This window comes from Chenopodium album, chromosome 8 (genome assembly GCF_948465745.1).
Source record: "Chenopodium album chromosome 8, dcCheAlbu1.1, whole genome shotgun sequence".
Classification (NCBI taxonomy): Eukaryota; Viridiplantae; Streptophyta; class Magnoliopsida; order Caryophyllales; family Amaranthaceae; genus Chenopodium; species Chenopodium album.
Genome location: NC_137841.1, coordinates 5,561,572 through 5,575,024, shown reverse-complemented (window position 1 = coordinate 5,575,024; position 13,453 = coordinate 5,561,572). Strand labels below are relative to the sequence as shown.

The 13,453-nt window shown below is 35.6% G+C and overlaps 1 protein-coding gene across 11 annotated transcripts; it reads left to right on the top strand.

The window, feature by feature from the left end:
• The first annotated feature begins 3,248 nt into the window (after nucleotides 1-3,248).
• On the top strand, nucleotides 3,249-13,175 carry LOC145641651 (putative disease resistance RPP13-like protein 1). Of its 11 annotated transcripts, XM_081692520.1 has the most exons (10): nucleotides 3,249-4,029; nucleotides 4,348-8,119; nucleotides 8,202-8,263; nucleotides 8,863-9,065; nucleotides 9,934-10,024; nucleotides 10,308-10,404; nucleotides 10,902-11,114; nucleotides 11,680-11,827; nucleotides 12,418-12,524; nucleotides 12,700-13,175. In XM_081692520.1, the coding sequence occupies exons 1-3, from the start codon at nucleotides 3,673-3,675 to the stop codon at nucleotides 8,207-8,209; spliced, it is 4,137 nt and encodes a 1,378-aa protein (XP_081548646.1). In that variant the 5' UTR covers nucleotides 3,249-3,672; the 3' UTR covers nucleotides 8,210-8,263; nucleotides 8,863-9,065; nucleotides 9,934-10,024; nucleotides 10,308-10,404; nucleotides 10,902-11,114; nucleotides 11,680-11,827; nucleotides 12,418-12,524; nucleotides 12,700-13,175. The 11 variants fall into 11 exon arrangements, with proteins under 11 accessions (XP_081548646.1, XP_081548647.1, XP_081548656.1 ...); XM_081692521.1 differs by lacking the exon at nucleotides 8,202-8,263 and having other exon boundaries at nucleotides 3,250-4,029; nucleotides 10,917-11,114; XM_081692530.1 differs by lacking the exon at nucleotides 8,202-8,263 and having other exon boundaries at nucleotides 3,250-4,029; nucleotides 12,447-12,524.
• The last annotated feature ends 278 nt before the right edge of the window (nucleotides 13,176-13,453 follow it).

The following is a 13,453-nucleotide window of genomic DNA, read 5'->3' as shown; positions in this document are numbered from 1 at the left end:
GGCCCCTAGCCTTCTCCTTCCTTCGGCTAGTGAAGCATTAATAATGAGTCAAAGTGGCATCCAACAAAATATGGAATCATACCTATAATGTGCTAATTAGAGTTGTCAAAAGCTGACCTGACCCGAAGTACCGGCCCTAACCCGACCTATTAACCGACCCGTCTAAACCCGAAAAAAATGGTGACCCGAACCCAACCTGAAACCAACCCTAGAACCGAGTTGACCCGAGTATTTGAGACCCGAACCCGAACATTAACCGACCTAGAGACGACCCGACCCGAATGTAACCCGTGAATTATTGACCTAAACCGAACCCGACCTGAACCGAAATTGACCCAAACCCATTTTAACCCGTCAAAACCCGAATTCAACCCGATCGGTTCCTAACCCGACCCGAATTTAACCCGACCTGCTACAAACCCGACTCGAATTTCAACCCGACCAGATACAAACACGACCCGAATCAACCCGACTTGTTATTGATCTTACCCAAATTCAACCCGACTTGTTATTAAATCAATATGTATAGGTTGTTATCTCATGTTGGTATTGGAACGGAAATTGAATCCTAACTCTATTCCTTCAATATTTCACTTTGAATTTTAAGAGGTTAGTTTCACAACATTTTTTTAGGGACGAATTTCAGGGACGAAACATGTTTTTCACAAATTATTGACTTGAACCGAACCCGACTCGAACCCGAGAATGACCTGACTTGGAAATGACCCGACTTGATTATAACCCGCAAATTATTGACTTGAACCAAACCCGACTTGAACCCGAGAACGACCTAACCTGATTATAACCCGTAAATAATTGACTTGAACCGAACCCGACTCTAAATCGAGAACGACCCTAACTCGTTTAAACTCGTAAAGACCCGAATTTAACCCGACCTAAATTTCACCCGACCCGAATGTAACCCGACCTTTTACTAATCCGACCTAAATCCGATAAGATGTATGACCCGACATGACCCGACTCAAGCATGACCCAACCCTAACCCGACCCGCATATGTTATGACATTAACCCGTATTGACCCGACCCGAGATGACCCATTTACCCGAATTGACAGCTCTACTGCTAATGATGAATAATGAAGGATAAGCCCATCAACATAAGGGATGCCCAGTTTCTCAAATTGAGAAACATAAGTTGTTTCTCAAGGGTCAAAAAGGTAACTTCCACTTGTTATTGAAGGGTACAAATGTAATTTGTGGGATGCTTGAGTTAACTCTAGTTATTTGGTGTTAACTCAAGTAAACAGATCCTACCTTCCTCCTTCCTCCAACACATCTTCATCCTCATCCTCCAACCCATCACCAAGCTGTTTCAACGTGCATTACCACCGCCACCGGTTTGGTGGCTTCGCCGCCGGAATTAAACAAAAACCCTAATAAAACGGAGAGAAATTAAGGATATAGTTAACCCTAGAGGGCAATTGAGTTTTCCTTCCTCCATTAATTTCTACATTGAAGCTAAGCAAGCCCTTCATCTCCATTGAAGCTGAGATCAATTTGAATTGATTTAACTTTTTTTTGCATATTAATTAGATAATTTGGCAACCACAATTCAAGCCATATGTAAGATCTATAGCTCGTCATCATCATCCGGCGAATTGGCCTTCGTCTCTCCTAGCTCAACCTGTACAATCCCCCTTTGTCTCACACTCCAGTTATTTGATTAAACTTTACATTGCAAATTGCATGGTTTGTAAGTCGTTAACGTCGTTACCGCTTCAATACTAGTTGGGTTAAGTTTTTTAACTCAAGGTTAGATGTCAGGTGTAGCTGGAGCAATTTTTTATTATTTGTCACGAATCCCAAAGCTATTTATTTACAAAAGTTGACAGTTGACATTTGATAAACAACAAATGTTTATCAACCTGATAAACTTGAATTTTCTCAATAGTAATTGAATTTTGTGAGTACCCACATTTAGATAATACATCTATCTATCAGAGTTTTTACTTAGCTAGAATGTCTCATTCATTCACACCAATAATTCATTTTGCCTATAATCAACGAATTTTTCACCAAATACAACTGAATTTTAACATAATTCACCAAATACCGTCGAGGCCATGTTGGTGGTGATTTTTTTAAAAGAATTTTTATAAAGTTAATATATTAATAAGAACCAATTACAAGCTGCCATGTGACATAATTAACGTTAATGACTAACGTAGTTAACAGAAATGGCATGTTGTGACATTTTCATAAAACTGAATGTTATATGGTGAATTTGAAAAATGTTGGTGGTATTTGGTGAATTATGTTAAAACTCAGTGGTATTTGGTGAAAAATCCATATAATCAATAATACTACGTTGCTTGAATCATGTGTCAAGATCAGGTTAAATTCGGATTCGAATTAATTTCGAGTCGGTTACAAATCGGATTAAGATCTTGAATTACTCGGGTCAAATTGGATCGGTTGCAGTTCAGTTAGGTTTTGACACCTCTAATGTTCACTGTAATAATGCAGTTCCTTAATTTGTAAAAAATCTTCCGGCTCAAACACGACCTGAATTAACTTGTCAAATATCTTTGGAACTCAATATGAATTTATTTGAATCAAATATGAACCAATCTGAACTTGACCTGACTCAAACACGACCTTAACAAATCTTAATCCGACTAGAAATTAAACTAACCCAATCAAGACGTGTTAAAAGGATAACCTTGACCCAAACAGATCCGAATTCATCGCAAGTCAACTCAAACTCTATCTAATTACCCAAATTATCATCCTAGTAGTGTCAACGGTAAAAAAATCATCAACATAAGTATGGAGAGTACATAGTACAATAATAATTGAATTTTGTGAGTACCCACATTTGGACAATAGCTATCTACCAGAGTTTTTACCCGCTTTAATGTCATTCATTCACACCAATAATTCATTTTGCCTAGAATCAATAATAGCTTGAACCATGTGTCAAAAAATATATACTATAGTTTGAACTAATTTGATTTTTACATTACCTCCATTTCTTTTTAGTTGTAATTTGTAACAAATAAATTTTTTATGTCGCACAAAAGTACCCCTTTACTGCAACTAAAAAAACGGAGGTAGTACTAGAACATATTTTAAGTTGTACTCCGTAATTTGTTAGTGTAATGGATCAAAGATTCACCCATAGTCTCTCTGATTTGAACTTGCTTAGGACTTTATAATTCATGACTTTGAAATGACCTTACCCAAAATAAATTGATCTCAACTTGACTTGACTCGAATTTGACTAGAAGTCCAACCCAACTTAATTATATTGACACAGATAAAATAAATTACAATTGTAAGAAAATTAATATCTATAACTTTGTATTCGAGTATTTTCTTTGTTAAAAATAATAATAATAATAAATAAATAAATAAATAAATAAATTAAAAAAAAAAAAAGAAGTAATGTTTGAACGGACAACAAATGAAAGATTGTCTATTTTCTCCCATTCAATGGAGTACACACTACATAGTACAGTAATAATTGAACTTTATGTCTTTGTGAGTCACACTTATTCATTCACACCAATAATTCAGTCCCCCCTCTTTCCTACCCTTAAACCCCAGAAAAACCAGTCTTTCATTCACAATCACTTGTTTTTGCAAAAATCATAATTTTTTTTTTTAAAAAAAAAAAAAAATTGAAAATAGTAGCAGATCTGATCAAGGATGGCCATAGGCGAGACATTTCTGTCTGCATTTCTGCAGGTGTTGTTTGAGCAGCTGTTAACCGGAGGGATCGAGTTCTTGAAGCTGATTGGTGGAGTTGATCTGCCCAAAATAATCAAGAAATGGAAGAAAGATCTTACTTTGTTGGAAGCTCTGTTGGAGGATGCTGAACTGCAGCAGTTTCACAGCAAACCTGTCAGGTTGTGGCTTAATGACCTCCAAGATTTAGCTTACGACATGGAGGATATCTTGGATCATTTCGCAATCGAAGCCCAACGTTACCAGTTGAAAAAGGCGGAGGAAGATCAAGTTCATGCACTAGATGATCACTCTCACCATGGGATTCTAGACAATATGGTTTGTGCTGCTACCTTTTTTATTTACTTTTCTCCCTAACTGCCATAATGTTAGTTAGATACTACTTCTTCTTATTTTTTTATATATATACATTGTTTACTTGCAAGTTGCAAGTGATGAAACAAGTTCAACTTTGAGACTAATTAAGATGATATCTTATAACATTTACTTAACCCTGTTGTTCAATATAAGCTTATTGCTGTACAGAAAATTATTAAAAAAAATAATCTTGAAGTTTATGTTGTTTTAATTTATATGAGGGGAAAAACAAAGTTTGAATAATAAGTTTCAATAATAACTCTTGAATTCAATAATCAGGTGCAAACCATTTATTCAAGTGGCTCAAGAGCCGCGGGTAGTCTCTCCACCTTGTTCAACCCTGTTGATCAAGACATTCGGAAGAAGATTGATGAAATTACAGAGCGCTTGCAAGATATAAAGGACCAGACCCAGAGTTTGAGCCTCACTGCAGCACACATGTTGCAGCAGCAGACCCTCCAAACAGAAACTATTCGACGCCTGAGAGAATCCACTTCTTTGGTTGACAAGGTTTTTGGAAGGGATGACAAGAAAAAAGAGATAATTGCAATGCTACTGAAAGATGATCAGAGTGCTGAGAATTATGATGTGTTTTCAATAGTTGGAACGGGTGGCATTGGGAAGACGACCCTTGCTCAAGATGTATACAAAAATGAGCAACTGAATGGTTACTTTGATCTCAAGGCATGGGTGTGCATCTCAGATGTGTTTGATGTCAAACGTGTCACCGTAGATATTATTAACTCGGCAACCCAGAGCAATTTCAACTGTAGCAACTTGGATCAGGCACAAGTGAAGTTGCAGGCAGTGCTAAATGGCAAAAAAATCTTTATTGTTCTTGATGATATTTGGAGCGACAAATATGATGATTGGTACAAGCTGCAGCAACCTTTTCGAGATGGTGCAGAAGGAAGCAGAGTGATAATGACAACCAGAATTGAAAGTATTGCAATGATGATGGTTAACAATCCTACTCAACACAATATCATCAAGTTAGAAAGGTTGTCAAAAAATGATTGTTGGCTTATATTTCAGCAGCATGCAAAAGTAGATTCTGACCTCACCGACTTGCGGGATGTTATCATAGAAAAGATTGATGGATTGCCTTTGGCCGCAAAAGCTCTAGGAGGTCTCCTCAAAAGTATTCCAGACAAGCGCCAACGTAGAAAGATATTAGAGAGCAACGTTTGGGGTGAGAAGAGCAGTGTTTTACCAGTTCTCAGGTTGAGTTACCATCATATGCCATCTCATTTGAAGCGTGTCTTTGCTTATTGTTCTGTGTTTCCAAAAGATTACGTGTTCAAAGAGATGAAAGTTGTCTTACTATGGATGGCTCAGGGCTTCCTGCCAGAAACCCAAACTGAAAGTATGGAAGATATGGGTCGCAAATACCTCAATGACTTGGTATCGAGGTCATTATTTGAAAAAAGACCGTATTGTGAAGGTGAGTTCATCATGCATGACCTCATCCATGATATGGCTCAATTGGCTGCGGGTGAAGTTTGTTATGTGGCTGATGCTGATACACTGAGAAATGTTAAGAGAATTCGCCATTTAAATATCACTAGAAATGTTCACACACTGGGAAATGATGAAATCATGGTTCCTCAATTGCGAACTTTCTTATGCAAAGAAATTTTGCTATTTGGACATATAGATCTCTTTAAAAAATTTCATTACATACGCACTCTGATTTTATTATCGTATGGAATTGAACCTTTGCCAGAATCTATTGGTGATTTAAAACACTTGTGCTACCTCGGTCTCAAACTCAAAAGCATAAAAGTCTTGCCACATTCTGTTGGGAATCTTTGGAATCTCCAAACACTGCGCTTGGAACATTGTAACAAACTTGAGAAGATTCCATATGTTGGGTCACTTGTTAGACTTCGTCACCTATACATTGATGCCACATCTTTAAAGGAGATGCCTCTTGGAATTGGAAAATTGAAAGACCTGCAAACTGTGGAAACTGGAGTTGGGTTTAGAGTAAGGGAGTTAGGAATGTTGAATCAACTCCGTGGAAGATTAATAGTTTGTGAGCTAGAAAATGTGACACATGTTGAGGATGCAGAGGAAGCCCAATTGCATAAAAAAGAGTGTCTTGATGGGTTGCATATGAAATGGGGCACTTGTACGGATGAGGTTGATGACACGACTAAGAGAGATGTGATTGAGAAGTTGCAGCCTTACACATCCATCAAAGAGTGTAGATTAGATGGGTACATGGGGTCGACATTCCCCAGTTGGTTGGGACATCCCACTTTTAATAACATGGTTCACATACAGTTGGAACAGTGTGAGAAATGTGAATGCTTGCCTCCACTGGGGCAGCTATGCTCATTGGAGAGTCTTTGGATTGAAGAAATGAACGGTATTAAGAAGGTAGGCCTTGAATTTTATGGGAAGTCGTCAACTCCTTTTCCCGCTTTGAAGAGTTTGCATTTTTATTGTATGAAATCCTGGGAGAAGTGGGTACACGCACCTATTGACAACAATTGGGCGTTTCCTCTTCTTGAAGAGCTTTCCATTAAAAAATGTTTGTCATTGCAAGGCGATCTACCTCCCCTTTGCCCAAATCTCAAAACACTAGATATTATAGATTGCAAGGAGATGAGAGTGTCATTTCCAAGCCTTCCTTTGATGCAAGACTTGAGGGTTGATGGATGCAAAGCATTGTCTTCAACTGCAGATGTCATATCCTGTTCAAAAAGGATAAAATTTCAGAATATATTAGAGATAACTGGCTTTAATTGGCGTTTTCAACACCTTAATGAAACGCTCTCCATTGTCAATTGCTCCTTTCTTCCCATTACAATTGACCAGATAACGGTGACGCTTCAACAGCTAGAGATATCTTATTGCAAGCAACTACGATCCTTGGGATTTGAAGATTCATCTTCCTCAACTTCGCATCTTAAAGAGCTCTCTGTTTATAAAAGTGAGTCTATTGTCTCTATTGGTCATATTCCGTTGACTCTTGGATCGTTGAAGATTTTTGACTGTGAGAAACTAAGGTGTGTTGAATTTAATGAACATCCTCCAAATTTGTCTTCTGGAAATGACTACAAGAAAGCCCTAGAAAGTGAAGAAAGCAAAGGAGAGAATAAACAAAAGTGCCCAGCTTTAAAAATTCTTCACTTACAGGATTGCAAGAATATGGAAAGGCTTCCTTTGCACAATTTTACCTCCCTCCAGAAGTTATGGATTATGAAATGCCCTAAAATACATAGCTTAGCTGAAGGTGGTTTACCCAAAACCTTGACATCCCTTGTAATTCAAGATATGAACATAAAACAGGCGGTAATAGAGTGGGAATTGCACCTCCTTCATTCACTTTCTTACCTTAGCCTTGAAGATGTGGGCAGCTCCGTAGATTCAGTAGAGTGTATTCCATGCCCACAGTTTCCTCTCCCCTCTTCCTTGTCTACGTTAAAAATCAAGGGTTTCCAAAATTTGAAAACCATATCCAATGGCAGCACCCCTTCCAAACTCTTTCGTCTTTCTGTTGGTAATTGCCCAAGGCTTGAATCATTGTTTAGCAATTTGAGCTCACTTGTATTCTTAGCAATTTATAATTGCCCAGAATTACACAACTTTCCAGAAGAAGGTTTATCCACAAACCTAAAGTTTCTTTCTATAAGGGAAATTAAGATAGATAACCCAATAAAAGAGTGGGGATTGCACCTTCTTACTTCCCTTGAATATCTTTTACTTGAAAATGTAGGCAGCTGTGTTGATACAGTAGAGTACATTAGCTATCCTGATTTTCCCTCTTCTTTGAGAATAATATGGATAAAGGGTTTCCAAAATTTGAAAACAATATGTTGTTCCACTCTTCCCAACTTGTTCAGGATGGATATCAAAAATTGCCCCAAATTCGAATCATTTGGTGACCATGGCCTTCCTCCAAGCATTAACCGCATATATATTAAAGAGTGTGATATGATAGAACAACAATTGACAAGTGATCCCAATGGCTGTATAACAACAAAGAATGGAACATTCTCATGGCCTCTGTCTGGAAGTCAACCAAGCTCTGCCAATTCAAGTAAGTTTACTTAAATAATGGTCTCTCATACATTTTTTATGTTTACATCAACTTACATTTTTATGTATCTCACTTCTGACAGCTTGTTGATACAACAATCCCAACAGTCAATGATACTTTACTTGAGCAAAAGATCATAAACTTGTTAGTATAAATTCAACCATCTCAAGCTAATTTAATTTGCAATTTTTGTTTCTTATGAGTCTAATCAATAATTCAGTAATAACATAGAACATATTTTGACTTTTTTTTTTGGGTATGCAATGGATCAATAAGTTCAGACATATAAAGGGTTTTTCTTAAATGACATTTTCTTTGTCTGATTACTAATTTCAGATATTCCTTGCAGTGGCTTAATATCTAAACTAGGGTTCTTGATGATTAGTAGGGTCCTCAAACAGAAAAGTGGAGGAACATTATAGCGATGTTGCTTCTGTTTTCTTTCCTAAATAATGCTAATAATAATGGCAGGAGGGAGAACTTGATCAATCAACTAGCTGTACATATTTAAATATCTTTCACGACACGCTACATTTTAACTTCAGATCGGATTTAAATTTTGTGTCATTCCGGAGATTAATGAACATTTTAGTTATAAACACTTTTTCTATGTAGCTTGATAGTTTCAAATCTTCCTTTTTAGATGTTTTTCAGATGAGCAAAAAATAGTTTTACATAGTATTATTATTGTTTTGGAAAAGTTATAGAACTATTAGCAATGTTCTGATATATTGTAATATCAGGTACCTGATCTTCAAATGCAACTGTTTGCTCATTTTATGGTGATAAGAACTCAAAAGGCTGAGAAGCCTAACAGTAGTAATAACATTTACCATTTTAAGGTATGATAGAACAACATTTGACAAAGCAATCCCAATGGCCTTATACATACCGAGAATAGAACATTTTCGCTGCCTTAGAAGCCAACCAAGCTCTGCCCATTCAAGTAAGTTTATATATACATTTTTCATTTTTGCACCGACTTACATTTTATTACATCACACTTCTTTAACAGCATGTTGATGCAACAATCCTGGCAATCATTGGAACTTCCCTAAAGCAAATTGTCAAGTGAATAAGAATATGTATCTGCATTTTACATTGCAGTTGCTGTCAATTTTTAGTCTAATCAATCATTCGGTCAAAGATAGAATATATTTTGACTTTTTTTTGGTATATGATTGTAATCAGGAAAACTTTTACTATGCAATGGATCAGTATGTTTAGATAAATGAAGGTGTTATCTTTAACGACATTATCTTGTACTGATAATTATTTTCAGATTTTTCTTGCAGAGTTGCAGTGGCTTCGTGTATCTAAACTAGGCTGATCTTGATATTTCAGCATGCATTCTCTTTAGGCTTGGACATTATATTGATTAAGAGATACATTGATTAGGAATTCTAAGAGCATGTAAAATCTTGATCAGAACTTTAGTACATCGTATTGCCTTTATGTTTGCCTACTTTTATTTTTACGCTTTAGTTTTCTTTTCCTCAAATTATAGTTGCAGGAGGGACAACTTGACCAACCAACTAGCTGTACATTTATGCATATCATTCAAGACATATTGCAGTTTAGCTTCAAATTGAATTTAAATTTTGTGTCATTGAAAGTGATAGACATTGTAGTCATTATGTCATATATACCTTTTCTATGTACTTCTATTTAACTTGATAGTTACTTGTACATATTTACCTTTATAGATGTTTTTTAGATGAGCTAAAAATAATACTGTACTTCATAATAATATTATTATGTTGGAACATTAATAGAATATAAATGTGCAGTGTTCTGATAGATTGTAATAGCAGGTACATGACCTTCAAATGCAACTGTTAGCTCATTTTATGCTCAAGAAGCCAAGAAAAGCTGAACAGTAGTGATAACATTAGCCATTTTAAGGTATTGGAAAAGCCTTTCTTGCTTTCATTTCAATTTAAGAGGTATATTCGAGTGTTGTTGATGGTGATCTGTAAAATTATGATACCTGATTTGAATTTCAACTCATGGCATGTGTTCACTGTCTAGATTTTTGGCTGTCTCATCATTATTAATGTCTAAAATTCTACTGTTAAAGTAATTTCTTTGTTCTTTCATTTTTATTATTCTGATTACTTTGTAATTATTATTTTTTTTTTTATTGAACAAAATTTGACAAGTGATTAGAGCGGCCTTATGTCTACAGAGAACGAAACATTCTCTCTGCTTTTGTCTGGAAGGCTGGAAGTCAAGTAGTCAACCAAGCTCTGCCAATACAAGAAGCTCTCTGAAGCAATCATAAGGTGACTTTTATAGAAATTTTTATATTAAATCATAATTTTACTATTTCCAGCTGATTATATATGCGTTTAATGTTGCAGCAGTTGTCAGTTTTGAGTCTAATTTAGTCATACATTTTATAATTCCTAATAAGTGTGGCTTTTCATTGAATATTTTCCTATTGCAAATATGCCTCATTATTTGTGTATAAATTATTTATGCAAAGAGTTGATTGAATTAGCTATACAAAGATGTTTTCTTAAGCATTTTTCCTAAGGAAGCTGATCTGATTTTGCAAGAAGTTCCTAAGCACATAAATGTGAAGAGATGGCTGAACTTTTGTATATGATTAAAGCATGGTTTTTTAAAACTGAAATCACATGTGTAAAAGCATTCATAAGATCTGCAATTTTGATGCAAGTTAGCAAAGGTCATGAACTATGTACGTTAGAGTGTCTAATTAACAGTTTCAATGAAAAAGTTTATCTTGAAATTGTTTTTATCATGATGCTATAATCAGGGCATCATGTCTCAGGCTCTCATTTCAATTGAAACATCCAAGGACACTATATGTGAGCACCAACCTCAACCAACATCAAGGGCCTGATGTGATGACCTGCCGTGCAAAACTCTTTTTTGAGAATTTTCTGATCAATATGGCTTGCCCAAAAACAACCTTCAATGGAATTTAGGCACAGTTTGACTGTAATCAGTTACAGTACAGATATTTAAGGTATGTTATTACCTTGAATTGTGGTGTATTGGTTTTCTTACTTCACTTGCATAATTCTTACCAGTTTGTTGTCAATTTTCATTTTTGATGGACTAATCATCAGGGTGTGCCTATAACTATGACTATTATAGACTGATAAATTGACGATTTGCTTTTGATTACGATGAATTTAACTTTCCTCTGTTTATGACTTTTGGTTTATCATTCCAGACTAATATGGTGTGGATTTTCATTGTAACTCATAACTTATTAATAACTCTGACTCTCCTCTCTATGCTTTGCTTATAAAAGCGCCTGCTTTTGTTTCACACCTTTACTTATTTCTCCTCTATTACTGATGGTCAATGGCTTTAGGAAGAACCAATGCTAAGAATAATTTTCTGGCGTTTTGACTTCCTAGAATCTTACGAGGTGTTGTATTGAAGTTGTAGTGTTGATTTCTGTATTCGACGTAAAACACCATGGATGATAGTTATTATTCATTACCCTATTAATATGCATCTGATCTTATGTTTTTTTTTTTTTTTCATAAAATGCAAACTCTGAGGTCATCTTAATTTCTTAGGTTGTTTTCTTCTTCTTCTGTCTGGCCACCTTGGAGATGAAAGAGAGCACTTCATCAAGTAATACACCTGTATCAAGAAATTTCCCCCGTCATACCACTGCAACAGTACTCATTTATGCAGATATTGTGCACACTTCAAATTTATTTGGTAAGGGATCTTTGAGTTTTGAGCTTTAGAAACAGTCAATTTCATCTTGTTCACTACATGGATAATGTTGTCACTCATTGCTGGTCATAGATAGTTGTTTCTCTTGGAAATTTTTACAAACTTTACATGTAAAAAGGAAGAAAAAGCCTCAATCTTCTCCTTTGGCTATTGTAGCAGTAAGAATAAGCATTAAGAACAAATTAAACATTGTATCAACCTATAATATGTTACAGGTGAACAATGAATCTATCCAGCTTTTGAATATTAGCCTATGGCCCTATACTTCAGTTTTAAGTTTATTCTTTTGGCAATGAAATCTAAAGTGAATTATTTATATTTGTTTAAAATATGATAATTTCTTTTTCACTTGTAAATTCATCTCTGTAAAACTTATTGCATAATTACATCATAGCAACCGTGCTACATATCATTCTTTTCCATATACTGATTGAATAATTTAATCAATTGGTGATCTAGCTACCACTTATATTGCAAGTATGCACTACAAAATTTACAAAATGGGAAACATTAATGTATGACTATGCCTTATTTTTTTCCCTAATAATATTGCTTGCAATATCTTTTATCAGGTGACGCATTTTTTACTCTTGAGCTGCAGAATGTCTCTCCGCATTGCTGGCTGTATGTCAAGTCTGCACTAATAGATGGTTAAACTTCTACGTGTTAAGGGATTAGGGTGAGCATTTATATAAAAATACTGCTTTTTATCATTGGCCATGTATCTTATTTGAGCATCCAAAAGATAATATGCCATTAATTAACTGGAAATGTGTATGAACTTTAGAATCGTCACACTCCAAGGCTACCTCAATTTTCTCCTTTCTAACTTTAATTACTTGGTTCAATTGCAGTGTCCATGAAAAACTGAGAGCGATGGATCAGACATTAGCCAAGGGCAAATCAAACAAATTTTTGAGATGATTGTGCGTGCAGTTATGCTGAAGAAGCTCAGTGCTATCTTTCACTCAACAGAAGAGTAGACAGAAAGCAGTCAGCAGACCATGTTATTGACTTAGTTATCTTCCTTTACGCCCTCTCAACTGAATTTAATGCCTTAAATTATTCTTACCAGCAGGCGGCAGTTCTCTTACTAAAGGAAGTTGGATGACCCTCAGCGGTGTCATTTGCACTAATTTCGGTTAATGTGTTGGCGGCTATAATTGTAGAGTAAATTCTACTGTATTTCATGCTAATGTAATATGTACCAGAGAGATTGCTCTGTTTAGTTTTGCACCTAATTGCTATTACAAAGTTTAATGGCAAACAAAGTCATGGGGGAAATACACTGAGCTTTTGACTATTTGAAAGTATGTTTGCTTTGTGCTTAGTGGTATTTGCTCAACTATTTTCTGAATGTTTGTTGATTTCTTAGCAAATGTATGTGTTTTCCTGGTTTGTTTGTCAAACATTGAGGTGTTAATTCGGGTTTAGGTCACAAATCATAATTAAGACAGTGTTATGTTGGGTTAATCTAGCCTCCAGGTCGGGTTTAGGTTCGAGTTAGGTCAAGTTTGGCTCGAGTTTTATTTGAGTCACATTCGAGTTGAGATAGATTAAGTTCGGGTTTGAAGAGAGTTTGTGGCATGTAAATTCATAATCGGGTCA

What these genes read in the sequence shown, in the direction of transcription:
- LOC145641651 (XM_081692520.1), top strand. Translation starts at nt 3,673, where the DNA reads ATGGCCATAGGCGAGACATTTCTGTCTGCATTTCTGCAGGTGTTGTTT. An exon ending in ATGGGATTCTAGACAATATG is followed by an intron (nt 4,030 to 4,347) that starts GTTTGTGCTGCT and finishes TTCAATAATCAG; the next exon opens with GTGCAAACCATTTATTCAAG.